General features: G+C 45.8%; 1 protein-coding gene across 3 annotated transcripts in view; it reads right to left on the reverse strand.

Moving 5' to 3' along the window:
- Positions 1-1,186: 1,186 nt before the first annotated feature.
- The window catches only part of LOC311109411 (solute carrier family 12 member 7-like), a 95,134-nt gene continuing 80,072 nt past the window's right edge, over positions 1,187-16,248 (reverse strand). For 2 of the 3 annotated variants that reach the window (XM_084152276.1, XM_084152277.1), the window contains exons 17-24: positions 15,543-15,711; positions 14,882-15,077; positions 10,398-10,567; positions 8,913-9,044; positions 7,495-7,602; positions 3,904-4,070; positions 1,662-1,795; positions 1,187-1,353 (exon numbers count right to left, since the gene is read on the reverse strand). In XM_084152276.1, the coding sequence (XP_084008402.1) occupies positions 1,262-1,353; positions 1,662-1,795; positions 3,904-4,070; positions 7,495-7,602; positions 8,913-9,044; positions 10,398-10,567; positions 14,882-15,077; positions 15,543-15,711 (1,168 nt within the window). In that variant the 3' untranslated portion in view covers positions 1,187-1,261. The other variant, XM_084152278.1, reaches the window with a different exon arrangement.

The raw sequence follows: 16,248 nt of genomic DNA on the forward strand, positions 1-16,248 counted from the left end.
AGGACAGGAGAGGGTACCCGTAGGACAGGAGGGGGTACCCGTAGGACAGGAGAGGGTACCCGTAGGACAGGAGAGGGTACCCGTAGGACAGGAGAGGGTACCCGTAGGACAGGAGAGGGTACCCGTAGGACAGGAGAGGGTACCCGTAGGACAGGAGAGGGTACCCGTAGGACAGGAGAGGGTACCCGTAGGACAGGAGAGGGTACCCGTAGGACAGGAGAGGGTACCCGTAGGACAGGAGAGGGTACCCGTAGGACAGAAGAGCTCGTAATATGACCCCACCTTTAACAACCAAGGGACAATGGAGCTCAGGAAAGCTAGAGCAACTACTTTGTGTGGGGACAGACTTGAAATAAAAATAGGCTTTGTTTTGGACTTGCCACCTCCATCCGTTCTAACAGATTCTCTGATGTGGGCTAGGATACTGCAAAGATTCACCGAAGCATATTAATCCAGGTAAAAAAAATAATGTTTCTATTGAGTTCATACAGATAATAGATGGACCAGGAAATATTACATTAGAGTTAGACTTAGAGGCAGCAAGTTGACATCAATTTGAACCAAAATGAGGACTAAGATAGTCAAACTAAGCGGTGAGAGACTATGGCACCCTACATAGTACACAATTACCATGAACAAATATGAAAACTCAACACACAGAGAGAGAGAGACACAGAGAGAGACACAGAGAGAGACACATAGAGAGACACAGAGAGAGAGAGAGAGAGAGAGAGAGACACAGGGAGAGAGAGACACAGAGAGAGAGAGACACAGAGAGAGAGAGACACAGAGAGAGACACAGAGAGAGACACAGAGAGAGAGAGAGAGAGAGAGACACACAGAGAGAGAGACACAGAGAGAGACACAGACAGAGACACAGAGAGAGACACAGAGAGATACACAGAGAGAGAGAGACACAGAGAGAGAGATAAATAAGAAAATCAGAACAATAAACATCACATGTCAAATTAAAAGTTAAAGTGTATGAATGCTCTATCCTCCAGTCGGTCGGCGTGATAGGCAGGGCCCCAGGACACCTGTGCTCTCTCCACGAATCAGGGCGATGCTATGACATCACACAGCCTTGATTGGTCGTCCCTTCCGAGGTCAAGAAGTCCTCTGTCCAATGACATGCCCCCCCCCCCCACCACCCCTCGCCACCCCTCCCCTCCCCCCCATCCGACAATCCTACAACAACCCCAAGGTTTGTTTCTCCCTAAAATGCCCCCTTATTGCTGTGGCACGTGGCGCGCCATTTCCTTTAAGAGTAGATGGTGATGACTTCACGGCCGCCCCCGCGGACCAGGAGGACCCGGTTGAGACCCTCCAGCAGAACCTCCAGGAACTCCATGTCTGAGACGCAAGGGGTCAAGGAAGAAACCAGTCACATGAGGGGGGTGGATCCAGATCACATGACTGGCAAGGGGAGCGTCAGCTGTAAAGCTATTAGTTATAATATGTTTTAAAAGATACAAATCAACGACTTCACTGTTAACAACTAAACAACCTTTGCAAAGAGATCATCCTCAACCTTGTCAGATCGCTGATGATGATGCCTTTGAAGTTAACTTTGGGTAAACATGTCCAAATAAGCAATGCACAATTCTACTGACATTGACGTTAAAAGTTGAATAAACAGACATTTGTCTTTGAAAGGATACAGTTCTCGTCACCCCCTCTGTTTTTGGGCGGTCCCGGCATGTTGAGCAGGACCAGGTGGGCTCCCTGTGACCTGTTCACCACCACCTCGTTCAGCTTGACCGCAGTGTGCATCCGGCGTACGTTGGACTGGTTCCTATACCACACAATGGTGACAATGAAGAGAGCAGGCTGAACACACCTCAACCCTGACCTCTGACCTCTGACCTGTGACCTCTAACCCTGACTTTTCCAATAATAATAATAATAATGAACTGGAATGACATTACGCTTTTGAAAATGAGCAAAGTTCTTGACATCGAATCCTTACTAGAAATACGGTGCTCAACTCCAACTTTTACCAGGTGATCCTCCATTGACGTTATCAATGTATGATTCAGGCAAAAGTTTGAGTTAATAGCGTCTAAAATGATGACTCAACCAACAGTAGCTAATCTAAAAATCTGTCATTGTTCTCACTAAACACCAAATACTGTTGAGAAAACGTGATCTGTCAAAATCAAAGCATTCAGTGATGATTGAAAAAAAAAAAAACACTTATTGATAATATTGAGCAAATACAGTGGTATTGTGAGATTGGCAGCCTTTTAACACAAACAGACAAGAACATGAAGCAGGACATAAAGCAGGAGCGTTGGTGGTTATGATAGTGAAGTCTCCGGTGTTATCGTTTCACTCTGAATTAAAAGATCAGGGTGGGAGTCAAAGCAGCGTCCGTGGAAAGGAGGGTGGTCGAGAGGCTGGAGGTGCCTGGTGTATTGACTTAACACACTGGGTAAGCCTGTGGGTATGACATGTTCTATTGTACAATACTGTGTTGTATACACAACATTTCAGTAGTCAACTTGTTCTTTAATTGACCAGTTCAATGTGATATTGGGTGCAATATTGAAAAGCCCTTCTTGAGTTAGAGCGAACAGCAAGGTAAAAAAAATAAAAAAATACAGAGCATGATATGAATGGCTTGAAGCTGAATAAACACATATACAAACGAGGCACTTCCAAATAACTGACGCTTTCCATCCAGTTGAGGTTTGACAGTGTAAAGGACAATATCAGACCGATTTGTAATTACCAATTTAAAATGGATTTTGAAAGACTGATTGTCTTTGGATTTGTTCCTACACAAAACTAAAACAATAAGGCGTTGACAGTATAAGTTTGCTATGACTAAGGTCTGTGTATGGAAAGCGCAATTTTGGTTGCACATGCTACATAACATGACGCAATCACATGCAAATGAACTTTAGGGAGGTCCTTCCAGTATACGAGACAAACGTTGGGAGGAATGGGATGTGGAGTTTATCCTCCACGCGCGCACAGTCCCAGTGGCTGGGAGGTGAACAAGATGGCGGACACAGAAAAGGACTACTGTTACAGAGCAACAGACATGCACACAGGCTATGGCTCTATGGCAAAATGAAATGTGACTTACAGACTCTCCCACTCTCTAGGAGAAAAAAAACGAGACAGAACAGCAGAAACAGGCTTAGACGCTTTCTACAAACCCCTGGTGTGTCTATTGCTGCACAGTTAAACACAGAAACCCCTGGTGTTTCTACTGCTGCACAGTTAAACACAGAAACCCCTGGTGTTTCTACTACTACACAGATAAACACAGTGCTTCCCTCATTTTAGAGGGATGGTTCCAGTCAAATGTTTTCACAGCTCAAATGTAGTCTAGAGGTAGGAAAAAAAATGTATGGTATCTAGTATTGGCCTCTGTGGGTCAGGTCTAGTATAGTGTCCTAATAATGTATGGTCTCTACTATTGGCCTCTGTGGGTCAGGTCTAGTATAGTGTCCTAATAATGTATGGTATCTAGTATTGGCCTCTGTGGGTCAGGTTCAGTATAGTGTCCTAATAATGTTTGAGCTTGTTTGATTTTGGGCTGTGTATTTAACTAGAGGTTCTATCTGCCCTTTGAGATTGTTGGTTCAGAGACACAAAGACAATGATAACATGATGGTCATTAGTCCAAACGGTGCATGTGGTGGAGGCATGCACTGGACGTGTTCACACACACAGTCAACATGCCAACGCAGACTGGACACACACCATGCAGGCTGTGTAAACCATTTCAAAGAGTCTGGCTCCGGGCGGCTATAGTATTTACTATGCATGCAAAAAGGTTTCTACAGATGGCACTAACCGTACAACAGAGATACTTGCTGAAGAGTCACTGGCTTCTCTATTATGGATCTGGAAGGATCAAGGATAAGAGGTTCATAGCGGTTGACTTACGGTTTCATGTTGAAGAGATCGCGCACACCCATATTGGCCTCGGAGCGGTTGCGGTTACGCTCGGTGAGGAACTTATCCTTGGTCCAGGTCATGTGGACTCGGTCAGGGCCGGGCTTGTCGTTGAGCGCGGCATGGGACGCCGTGTTTCTGTCGTGGATCAGCTGGGCCTGAAGGAGATGGAAATGATGAGAAAGAGACAGACAGAGAGAGACAGAGATGGAGAGACACACAGAGACAGAGATGGAGAGACACACAGAGACAGAGATGGAGAGACACAGAGAGAGAGATGGAGAGACAGAGAGACACACAGAGAGAGACAGATGGAGAGAGAGATGGAGAGACAGAGATGGAGAGACACAGAGAGAGAGATGGAGAGAGAGAGACACACAGAGAGAGACAGATGGAGAGAGAGATGGAGAGACAGAGATGGAGAGACAGAGATGGAGAGACAGAGATGGAGAGACAGAGATGGAGAGACACACAGAGAGAGACAGAGATGGAGAGACAGAGATAGAGAGATGGGGCGACAGAGAGAGACAGAGATGGAGAGACAGAGATGGAGAGACAGACAGACAGAGTGAGCGTGAGAGAGAGACAGAGTGAGAGAGACAGAGTGAGCGAGAGAAAGAGAGACTGAAGAAGCGAGAGACTGAAGGAGAGAGACTGAGGAAGAGAGAGACGGAGGAAGAGAGAGACTGAGGAAGAGAGAGACGGAGGAAGAGAGAGACGGAGGAAGAGAGAGACGGAGGAAGAGAGAGACGGAGGAAGAGAGAGACGGAGGAAGAGAGAGACGGAGGAAGAGAGAGACGGAGGAAGAGAGAGACGGAGGAAGAGAGAGACGGAGGAAGAGAGAGACGGAGGAAGAGAGAGACGGAGGAAGAGAGAGACGGAGGAAGAGAGAGACGGAGGAAGAGAGAGACGGAGGAAGAGAGAGACGGAGGAAGAGAGAGACGGAGGAAGAGAGAGATGGAGGAAGAGAGAGACGGAGGAAGAGAGAGACGGAGGAAGAGAGAGACGGAGGAAGAGAGAGACGGAGGAAGAGATAGAGAGGGAGAGACTACAGGCTAGAAACTATGGAGTTACACAAACCTGGTGCTTATCCAGTCAACACACATAGTAAAAAACACTTTTTACATCCCAATAAACATGAATGACATTAAATTGTACAGGGTTACAATCACACCAAAATCTATGACGTGCAACGTGCACAACAACACCAGTGTTCTCTACACAGGCCAATAGCCCTTTAGTAAGGAGTGAGAGAACATGCTAGTTGGAGCTATGACACTGAGATGGAGTGATGATCCACGGGGAATGAACCAGGTGTAGGGGGATGGGTGGAGGAGGGAGGGAGGGAGGGATGGATGACTTGATCAGTGACGCATGCGGAAAGAGGTGTGTCCATGACATCCAGAGGCCACTACGTTGAGTAACCTACACAGACACAGTCACTGTCTACCATAGTTGGTCTTTCCAGGGGCCACTTTAACTGGACATTTTGACTAGACTTTATCTTACTTTAGGTCCCTGACTGCTAGCAGCTGTGGCTGTGTAAGCGTGGTCTCTGAGGGTTGGTGACTTGGGGGTAATGGTGATGCTGGTCTCTGAGGGTTGGTGACTTGAGGGTAATGGTGATACAGATGGGAGGTGTTGGAGGTACAGATGGGGTGTGTTGGGGATACAGATGGGAGGTGTTGGGGATACAGATGGGAGGTGTTGGGGATACAGATGGGGTGTGTTGGGGATACAGATGGGAGGTGTTGGGGATACAGATGGGAGGTGTTGGGGATACAGATGGGAGGTGTTGGGGATACAGATGGGAGGTGTTGGGGATACAGATGGGAGGTGTTGGGGATACAGATTGGAGGTGTTGGGGGTACAGATGGGAGGTGTGGGAGTACAGATGAAAGGTGTTGGGGATACAAATAGGTGTTGGGGTACAGATGGGAGGTGTTGGGGATACAGATGGGAGGTGTTGGGGATACAGATGGGAGGTGTTGGGGATACAGATGGGAGGTGTTGGGGATACAGATGGGAGGTGTTGGGGATACAGATGGGGTGTGTTGGGGATACAGATGGGAGGTGTTGGGGGTACAGATGGGAGGTGTTGGGGGTACAGATGGGAGGTGTTGGGGATACAGATGGGAGGTGTTGGGGGTACAGATGGGAGGTGTTGGGGATACAGATGGGAGGTGTTGGGGGTACAGATTGGAGGTGTTGGGGGTACAGATGGGAGGTGTTGGGGATACAGATGGGAGGTGTTGGGGGTACAGATGGGAGGTGTTGGGGATACAGATGGGAGGTGTTGGGGGTACAGATTGGAGGTGTTGGGGGTACAGATGGGAGGTGTGGGAGTACAGATGAAAGGTGTTGGGGATACAAATAGGTGTTGGGGTACAGATGGGAGGTGTTGGGGATACAGATGGGAGGTGTTGGGGGTACAGATGGGAGGTGTTGGGGATACAGATGGGAGGTGTTGGGGATACAGATGGGAGGTGTTGGGGATACAGATGGGAGGTGTTGGGGATACAGATGGGAGGTGTTGGGGATACAGATGGGAGGTGTTGGGGATACAGATGGGAGGTGTTGGGGGTACAGATGGGAGGTGTTGGGGGTACAGATGGGCGGTGTTGGGTAACAGATGGGGGGTGTTGGGGTAACAGATGGGGGGCGTTGGGTAACAGATGGGGGGCGTTGGGGGTACAGATGGGAGGTGTTGGGTAACAGATGGGAGGTGTTGGGGATACAGATGGGAGGTGTTGGGGATACAGATGGGAGGTGTTGGGGGTACAGATGGGAGGTGTTGGGGGTACAGATGGGAGGTGTTGGGGATACAGATGGGGGGGCGTTGGGGGTACAGATGGGAGGTGTTGGGTAATAGATGGGGGGCGTTGGGGGTACAGATGGGAGGTGTTGGGTAATAGATGGGGGGCGTTGGGGGTACAGATGGGAGGTGTTGGGTAATAGATGGGGGGCGTTGGGGGTACAGATGGGAGGTGTTGGGTAATAGATGGGGGGCGTTGGGGGTACAGATGGGAGGTGTTGGCTACCTCGTCCTCCTGCGTGTCCTCCAGCTGTCGACTGGGGTCAGATTCGGAGCCTGATGCTCCGGTCTGGTTCTTCCTCCTGATGGAGCTACGCGACGTGTCAGTGATACTCTGAACCTGAGGGCGGTGTCGCCCCGCATCGGCAGCCAGAGAGGACAGGGGGCCAAAGGTCATACCACGAACAGTAGGGCAAGGGGGGCTAGGAGAGCTCTGATACCCACAACCCAATGACATATCTACGGTGTGTTTATACCACCTCCTTTAGATAAAACTGGGAATAGCTGATAAAGGTGTTGAAAATCAATAACAGATTATATTAATACTCGCTTCACCAGGTCATTATAGAAACAGAATGCCTACACTGACTTCATGTTCGTACCAAATGACACCCTATTCCCTATGTAGTGCACTACTTTTGACCGGAGACTATAGGTCCTGGTCAAAAGTAGTGCCCTATAAAAGAAATAGGGTGCCGTTTGGGATAGAACCCTTAAAAGGCCGACTGTTGTAGTGAGTGTGCCCTGCAGACAGGGGGCGGTGTTACCTCTCTCTCCCTCTCTGTCCGCGACAGCTGCATCTGTTTCAGCATCTGAGAGCGCTGCTCCATCACCAGGGTCTTCTCGTAGGTGAAGGCTGAGATGTCGCTGTCGTGCTGTTCAAAACACACACAATTATTATGCAGGGTAAGGCCTAATAAAAAATATTTCAAATCGTTTTTCAAAAGAAACCTTTTCTCTCAGACCTTAGTGTCTGAGTGTATTGTAAATCATGCATTGGCATCAATCGGAGATTTACACACAAAAAATAACATAAATAAAGATTTATCTTCAAATACACACAAAGGATAAATTAAGCATCATCCATTTTTTCTACTGTATGTAAAGAAACCCCGGTGAGGGTGTATTGACTGAAACATTGGTTCACTTTGAATGTGTTTGAGGAACATCCAAGATCCCCAGAGTGCTGGAGGTTCGTCCTTTTAATATCTAACGATATCAAAAACAACTGAGAATCTGAGGCCAAATCTGAACTTGAGAGACACGTGCTTGACTTCATTGAGTTACACCTCAAGTTATTATTGATTCTATAGGGACATATCAGTTATTATTGGCCATCACTAGCACATTAGAGGCTGCTGCTGCATATTGAAATCACTGGCCACTTTAAGAAATGGAACACTAGTCAATTTAATAATGTTTACATATATTGCACTACTCATCTCATATGTATATACTGTATTATATTCTATAATATTATACTGTATCTTAGTCCATGCTGCTCTGTCATTGCTTGTCCGTATATGCATATATTCTTAAATTCCATTCCTTACTAGATTTGTGTGTATTGGGTATATGTTGTGAAATTGTTAGATGTTACTTGTTAGATATTACTGCACTGTTGGAGCTAGAAGCACAAGCATTTCGCTACACTCGCTATAACATCTGCTAAACACGTGTATGCGACAAATAACATTTGATTTGGTTCTATAGGCACATGCCAGTTATTATTGGATCTATAGAGACATGTCAGTTATTATTGGGTTCTATAGAGACATATCCGTTCTTATTGGGTTCTATAGAGACATATCCGTTATTATTGGGTTCTATAGAGACATATCCATTATTATTGGGTTCTATAGAGACATATCCGTTATTATTGGGTTCTATAGAGACATATCAGTTATTATTGGTTCTATAGGAACATGTCAGTTATTATTGGTTCTATAGGAACATGTCAGTTATTATTGGTTCTATAGGAACATGCCAGTTATTATTGGGACATGTCAGTTATTATTGGTTCTATAGGAACATGCCAGTTATTATTGGGACATGTCAGTTATTATTGGTTCTATAGGAACATGCCAGTTATTATTGGGACATGTCAGTTATTATTGGTTCTATAGGAACATGCCAGTTATTATTGGGACATGTCAGTGCCCCAGAGGTCTACAGGTAAACTCACCATCTCCACCACCTCCACCTCAGCGTCCAGACGGAGGTGGTAGAGGAACATCTGGAGGTCCTTCTTCATCTGAATACTGTTGTCATCCATATTAGCCACCGTGAAGATACGCATCTTACACTTCCTCCAAACCTGGGGTGTAGAGAGAGAGAGAGGGGGGGGAGAGAGAGGGGGGGAGAGAAAGAGGGGGGAGAGAGAGAGAGAGGGGGGAGAGAGAGAGAGGGGGGAGAGAGAGAGAGGGTGGGAGAGAGAGAGAGGGTGGGAGAGAGAGAGGGTGGGAGAGAGAGAGGGGGAGAGAGAGGGGGAGCGAGAGAGGGGGAGCGAGAGAGGGAGAGGGAGAGAGAGAGAGAGGGGGAGGGAGGGGAGGGAGGGAGGGGATTGTATAGGGAAAAAAGGGTGAGAAAGAAAAGAGTAGGAGAGATGGAGGAAAAAGATAGAATGAAATCCTCCATTTGATCTATGTGTGACCCAATGCAACGTGTCAATTATATAGTATTATTATACGTGTGCCTATTTGTGTGTTAAAAATTAAGTACTGTATGTTCATACACAGTTTATTAAGTACACCACCCCGTTCACCAAAATGGTTTGCTCCTACAGACAGTGAGTCACGAGGCCGTGGCTTGCTATATAAAGCAGGCAGACAGGCATCGAGGCATTCCGTTATTGTTTGATTGAACGTTAGAATGGGCGAAACAAGTGACTAAGCGACTTTGAGCATCGTATGATCATCAGTGCCAGGCGCGCCGGATCCAGTATCTCAGAAATGGCCGGCCTCCTGGGCTTTTCACACACGACAGTGTCTAGAGTTTACCGAGAATGGTGCGACAAACAAAAAACATCCAGTCAGCGGCAGTCCTGTGGGCAAAAACAGTTATTTGATGAGAGAGGTCGAAGGAGAATGGCAAGAATCGTGCAATTTAACAGGCGGGCCACAAACAGGCAATTAACGGCGCAGTACAACAGTGGTGTGAAAAACGGAATCTCGGCACTCACAACTCGTCGGTCCTTGTCACGGATGGGCTATTGCAGCAGACGACCACACCGGGTTCCACTCCTATCAGCTAAAAACAAGAAGAAGTAGCTCCAGTGAGCACGCGATCACCAACACTGGACAATTGAGGAGTGGAAAAACATTGCCTGGTCTGACGAATCCCGGTTCCTTTTGCTTCATGCTGATGGCAGAGTCAGGATTTGGCAGAGTCAGGATTTGGCGTAAGCAGCGTGAGTCCATGGCCACATCCTACCTGGTGTCGATGGTACAGGGTGGTGGTGTAATGGTGTGGGGAATGTTTTCCTGGCACACGTTAGGTCCCTTGATACCAATTGAGCAACGTTTGAATGCCACGCCTTGCAGAACTCATGCCCTGAAGAATTCAGGCTATTCTGTAGGCAGAGGGGGTCCGACCCGGTACTAGATGGACGTACCTAATAAACTGAGTGTATTCCATCCAGGTGAAACGCTAACAACACCACCGTGAATACCTTGTGCTGGCGGAGGAGGAAGGGCAGCAGCATAAGCAGTCCTCCGTCGTGGACGATCCACCACACGTCTATGGTGCCCTCGCCCAGGCGGTCCGCGTTGGTGGGGAAGCTGTCCACGTTCTTGGCCACCAGTAAGGCCTGATTCGCCGCCGTGGTCTCCCTCACAGTTTCTGTGGAGGGGGACAGAGAGAAAGGCGGTTAAATACGTACACACACACACACACACACACACACACACACACACACACCTCAGTAATGTTATTGTAGGGGATTGTGCAACATGTCCATCTAACAGACAAACGTATGATTGGGAACATACAGAGAAGGAACTACCAGATGTGTCATAATACCCCGGAAGTAAAGCCACATTGGGAGCCAAATTTGAAATGGAATATATCGAATACATGGAGCAGGGTGGAAAAAAATTAGCTTTAAAACACGATTTAAATGTGTTTTTTTTGGAAGGGCTGTGGAAATCATTAAATTAATACATTAAATATATACAGTACCAGTCACAAATGTGGACACACCTACTCATTCCAGGGGTTAATAGTAGAATAATTGTAGAATAATAGTGAAGACATAAACTATGAAATAACACATATGGAATCATGTAGTAACCAATAAAGTGTTAAACAAATCAAAATATATTTTAGATTTTAGATTCTTCAAAGTAGCCACCCATTGCCTTGATGACAGCTTTGAACAGTCTTGGCATTCTCTCAACCAGCTTCATGAGGTAGTCACCTGGAATGCATTTCAATTAACAGTTGTGCCTTGTTAAAAGTTAATTTGTGGAATTTCTTTCCTTCTTAATGCGTTTGAGCCAATCAGTTGTGTTGTGACAAGTTAGGGGTGGTATACAGAAGATAGCCCTATTTGGTAAAAGACCAAGTCCATATTATGGCAAGAACAGCTCAAATATGCAAAGAGAAATGACAGTCCATCATTACTTTAAGACATGAAGGTCAGTCAATACGGAACATTTCAAGAACTTTGAAAGTTTCTTCGAGTGCAGTCACAAAGACCATCAAGCGCTATGATGAAACTGGCTCTCATGAGGACCGCCACAGGAAAGGAAGACTCAGAGTTACCTCTGCTGCAGAGGATAAGTTAATTAGAGTTAACTGCACCTCAGATTGCAGCCCAAATAAATGCTTCACAGAGTTCAAGTAACAGACACATCTCAACATCAACTGTTCAGAGGAGACTGCGTGAATCAGGCCTTCATGGTTGAATTGCTGCAAAGAAACCACTACTAAAGGACACCAATAATAAGAAGATACTTTTTTGGTTCCAACCGCCTTGTCTTTGTGAGACGCAGAGTAGGTGAACGGATGATCTCCGCATGTATGGTTCCCACCATGAAGCATGGAGGAGGAGGTGTGATGGTGTGAGGGTGTTTTGCTGGTGACACTGTCTGTGATTTATTTAGAATTCAAGGCACACTTAACCAGCATGGCTACCACAGCATTCTGCAGCGATACGCCATCCCATCTGGTTTGCGCTTAGTGGGACTATCATTTGTTTTTCAACAGGACAATGACCCAAAACACACCTCCAGGCTGTGTAAGGGCTATTTGACCAAGGAGAGTGATGGAGTGCTGCATCAGATGACCTGGCCTCCACAATCACCCGACCTCAACCCAATTGAGATGGTTTGGGACGAGTCGGATCGCAGAGTGGAGGAAAAGCAGCTAACAAGTGCTCAGCATATGTGGGAACAGTCTTCAAGACTGTTGGAAAAGCATTCCTCATCAAGCTGGTTGAGAGAATGCCAAGAGTGTGCAAAGCTGTCATCAAGTCAAAGGGTGGCTACTTTGAAGAATCTAAAATATATTTTCATTTGTTTAACACTTTTTTGGTTTCTACATGATTCCATTTTTGTTATTTCATGGTTTTGATATCTTCACTATTATTCTACATAGAAAATAGTAAAAAATAAAGAAAGAAAAACCCTTGAATGAGTAGGTGTGTCCAAACGTTTGACTGGTACTGTACATCTCAAAGCGGGGAGCTATTTTATAGTTTTTTTATTTTATTTATTTTTTCTCAATGGTCCATTATTTTCCCATTTACCTCTTACAGCAAACCTATTTTCTTGGCAGCCCTGGTGTGAAGGGGAGGAATGCAGCGCAGACCGTCACATGACCCTAAATATTTTAATGTGCAACTTGGAATTCCAATTTAAGAGGACCAGTGCTTCTATAGCGAAAATAAAACTCACATCTGTGCCGTTTGGGAGCGATGGTGTTAGACTACATACCATTGTTCCCTCTTCAGAGCCTACTGGTGCACAAGTTATATATTGTATCATTTCGCTTGACCGTGAAAAGGGTATCTGTCTGACATATGGGCAGGTGTGGGGTGGGGTGGGGTGGGAGGGTAGGAAAGGTATCTGCCTGACATATGGGCAGGTGTGGGGTGGGGTGGGGTGGGGGGGTAGGAAAGGTATCTGTCTGACATATGGGCAGGTGTGGGGTGGGGTGGGGGGGTAGGAAAGGTATCTGTCTGACATATGGGCAGGTGTGGGGTGGGGTGGGGTGGGAGGGTAGGAAAGGTATCTGTCTGACTGTTCCTATTGTGTGTTTTCTATATGTTTTGTTTAGGCCTATGTGATGTGTGAGAAGTGCTAAGATTTCCTCTTGTAGGACAAACGTGAATCGGAATCGGAATTGTTTAAACTTTTCCATCATATGACTGTCATGATTCAAATGTATTGATACGGTTTCATTCAATCAATGAATCAAAGTTGAATGTTGGTTTTAATTTCTCCGTCGCATGAGGAGTGATGGCTCATAAACTGAAAATAACTTATGCAATGAGATTGATTGGCTTCTTTCTCTCGTTGATAAGTTTCCCACCTTCCCAATCCAGACACAAACTCACACACATCATGACTTCATTAACAATAATGTGGGATTTGATGGGCATATGGTATTTTCTATTCACTACAGAAAATTGTAAGGGAATAACGTAAGGAAACAGGAGCGGTCAAATGATTTGGCATAAATAGAAGCAAGCACCAACAGCTTGATAAAATGTGTAAAACACACATGTGAAAGCTTAATTACAATATTAGTTGGAATATGTCCATGATAAAAACAAGAGAATGGAATATAATTGGATCAATTAGAAAAAAAGATTAGTTGAGATGCAGCCACCACTCGCGTGTGGATCACTGTTTTTAAAATCAATTTGGACAGCACCCCGTGCTGAATGTTGATTAGGCAAATGTACTAACAAGACGGCTTTGTTGGAGCACTAAGAAATAAGAGGTAGGCTTATACCTGTTTGACAGACGCAATTATGTTATCCATATAGCCTATTTGTCGGGATAGCTATTTCCTCCAATACTGTCACCATGCATTCTTTAAATAGGCCTACCTCCTTTCTGATTCGGACCTCATGTCTGTGGTGGAAAATCAACTTCTGAAAGTACCATACTTAGATTCGTAATGACATCTCAGATTGAATTCTTTGCAAACAGCGACAGACACACTGGTTTGGCATTGGAGAAATACGGTAAGATGAATATATTTCAATAGGGTAGGAAGGGCCTATCAATAGAGCCATTGGTGATTTTACCACTGTAATCAGATATACATTATATTATGTTTTTGTAATTGAATTGATTATCCCACTAACCACACATGTTAAATGTGTAGTGTAGGGCTATAAACTGGGCAGCTAGTAGGCTATTTGCTAATAGGCTATTATGGTCTGGCCCACTGACCATTACAAGCTCAGGAACAAATTGGCTGGAGGCCTAACCTAGTTGCCAACCCCCGTTGTATATTGTAAATTCAATCACCCTCTTCACCATCATAAACAACATCATCATCATCATCATCATCATTCACAAATGTGTAGATATAGAGCTAAACGTGAAGAACTCATGGATGTCTTGGTGAAGTGAAATGATGTTGTTGCTCACCAGTGAACTCTGAAGAAGAAAACAATGATACGATGTAGCCTGACAACATCGCTCGCAAACTAGGATGTATATATTTCATGTATTACATGAATGGTGACCACTGCCCTTCCGAAAATACATTTAAATCCTGTTTTAATGTAATTTCCCCCCCCCCTACCCTGCTCCATGTATTCAATGTATTCCATTGCAAATGTGGATCCCAGTATGGCTTTACTTCCGGGTTATTTTACATTTACATCATTTAGCAGACGCTCTTATCCAGAGCGACTTACAAATTGGTGCATTCAACTTATGATAGCCAGTGGGACAAGCACCTTTTTTCTTTTTTTATTGGGGGGGGGTGGGGGGGGGGGAGAGAAGGATTACTTTATGACACATCTGGTAGTTCCTTCTCTGTATGTTCCTAGACGTATGATGTATGATGATGAGAACCTTGCCTTAGAATGTTAGCACATTAGCTACCCAAGTTAATGCCTAGGCTTTATCTCAGAGGGCTAACACAGTCTTGTGGCGCAGTCTCAAATCCCAGTGGGTCACACTGACTAACCTATGAAGTTCTTCCAGGAGACGGGGTCATTCGACTGCTTCCAGGAGCCGGGCCAGGCCATGAGGACCGTGTTGTGTTTCATGCCCCCAAGGCCTGCCGTCTGGATGAGGTGGGAGAAACCATCGCGCAGGTTGGACGATGCCACCACGTGGCAGAAGCCCTTGGTACGCTCCGTCGTCATCGACGACTTGATGTTCTGATGGAGAAAGTCACCAAGAAGAAGAGTGAGAAAAGAAGGACGAGCATATGATTTCCTGATGTGACAGAATCGGAATGGACTCAAACCCTGGTAATCGATGCCTATGTTTGTTTTTTAGGTGGTGAGGCACGATATTTGTAGCATTCTCATGGTAATCTGAGGAACTGCTCTCTGAAAATTGCTTTGGGCGTCCAGTAGATGGCAGTCTCTTTAAAGGAAGAACTGTCAGCAGCCTCTAAACTCTTCTCACACTGGTTGCTTCTCTGAACAGGTGTCTCAGAGACATACGACATCTACAGTAGTCTAAAGGGGCTTTCTTTCCTCACCTCCATAATCACTGCTACATTAAAGACTTGGAGAGATTCTCACCATTTTCCTCTCACCTACCAGGTTCATTCACGTCAGACGAAAGAGAGGAAGCCACTTACGACTATTGAAACACATCCACAGTGTATAATCTACCTGCTCGGCCTTCTTGACCTCGACCTCCTTGGTCATGTACGTGCCCTGCAGCACAGAGCCCACGATGGTCAGGCCTTTGCCTGCTTTGAGCTGGGTGCAGAAGGAGAGCAGGCGTGGGTGTTTCACCGTGTGGTCAGACTCCATGTTCAATAGCACCAGCATCTGGGGCCTACAACCAGGGAAGACAGAGATGGTGAGACATCAGACAAGTCATAGTGTATTATAACCTACGACCAGGGAAGACAGGGGTGCTGAGACATCAGACAAGTCATAGTGTATTATAACCTACGACCAGGGAAGACAGAGGTGGTGAGACACCAGACAAGTCATACTGTATTATAAAAGTTACATTACACTGCATGAACCTATGACAGTATCTAAGTGTAACTTGGGCATTCATGTAGATCATGCATTTCTGTCCATGGGAGATTTGCACAAAAATGCAGGTCATGGACGCCACTTTTTGAGAGTTAACCAGAGATCAGTATGAGATAGCCATTCAGCCTGGATGGCTGAGAGTTAACCAGAGATCAGTATGAGATAGCCATTCAGCCTGGATGGCTGAGAGTTAACCAGAGATCAGAATGAGATAGCCATTCAGCTTGGATGGCTGAGAGTTAACCAGAGATCAGTATGAGATAGCCATTCAGCTTGGATGGCTGAGAGTTAACCAGAGATCAGTATGAGATAGCCATTCAGCCTGGAT

This window comes from Coregonus lavaretus (genome assembly GCF_964263955.1).
Source record: "Coregonus lavaretus genome assembly, chromosome: 34".
In the NCBI taxonomy this organism is placed as follows: domain Eukaryota; kingdom Metazoa; phylum Chordata; class Actinopteri; order Salmoniformes; family Salmonidae; genus Coregonus; species Coregonus lavaretus.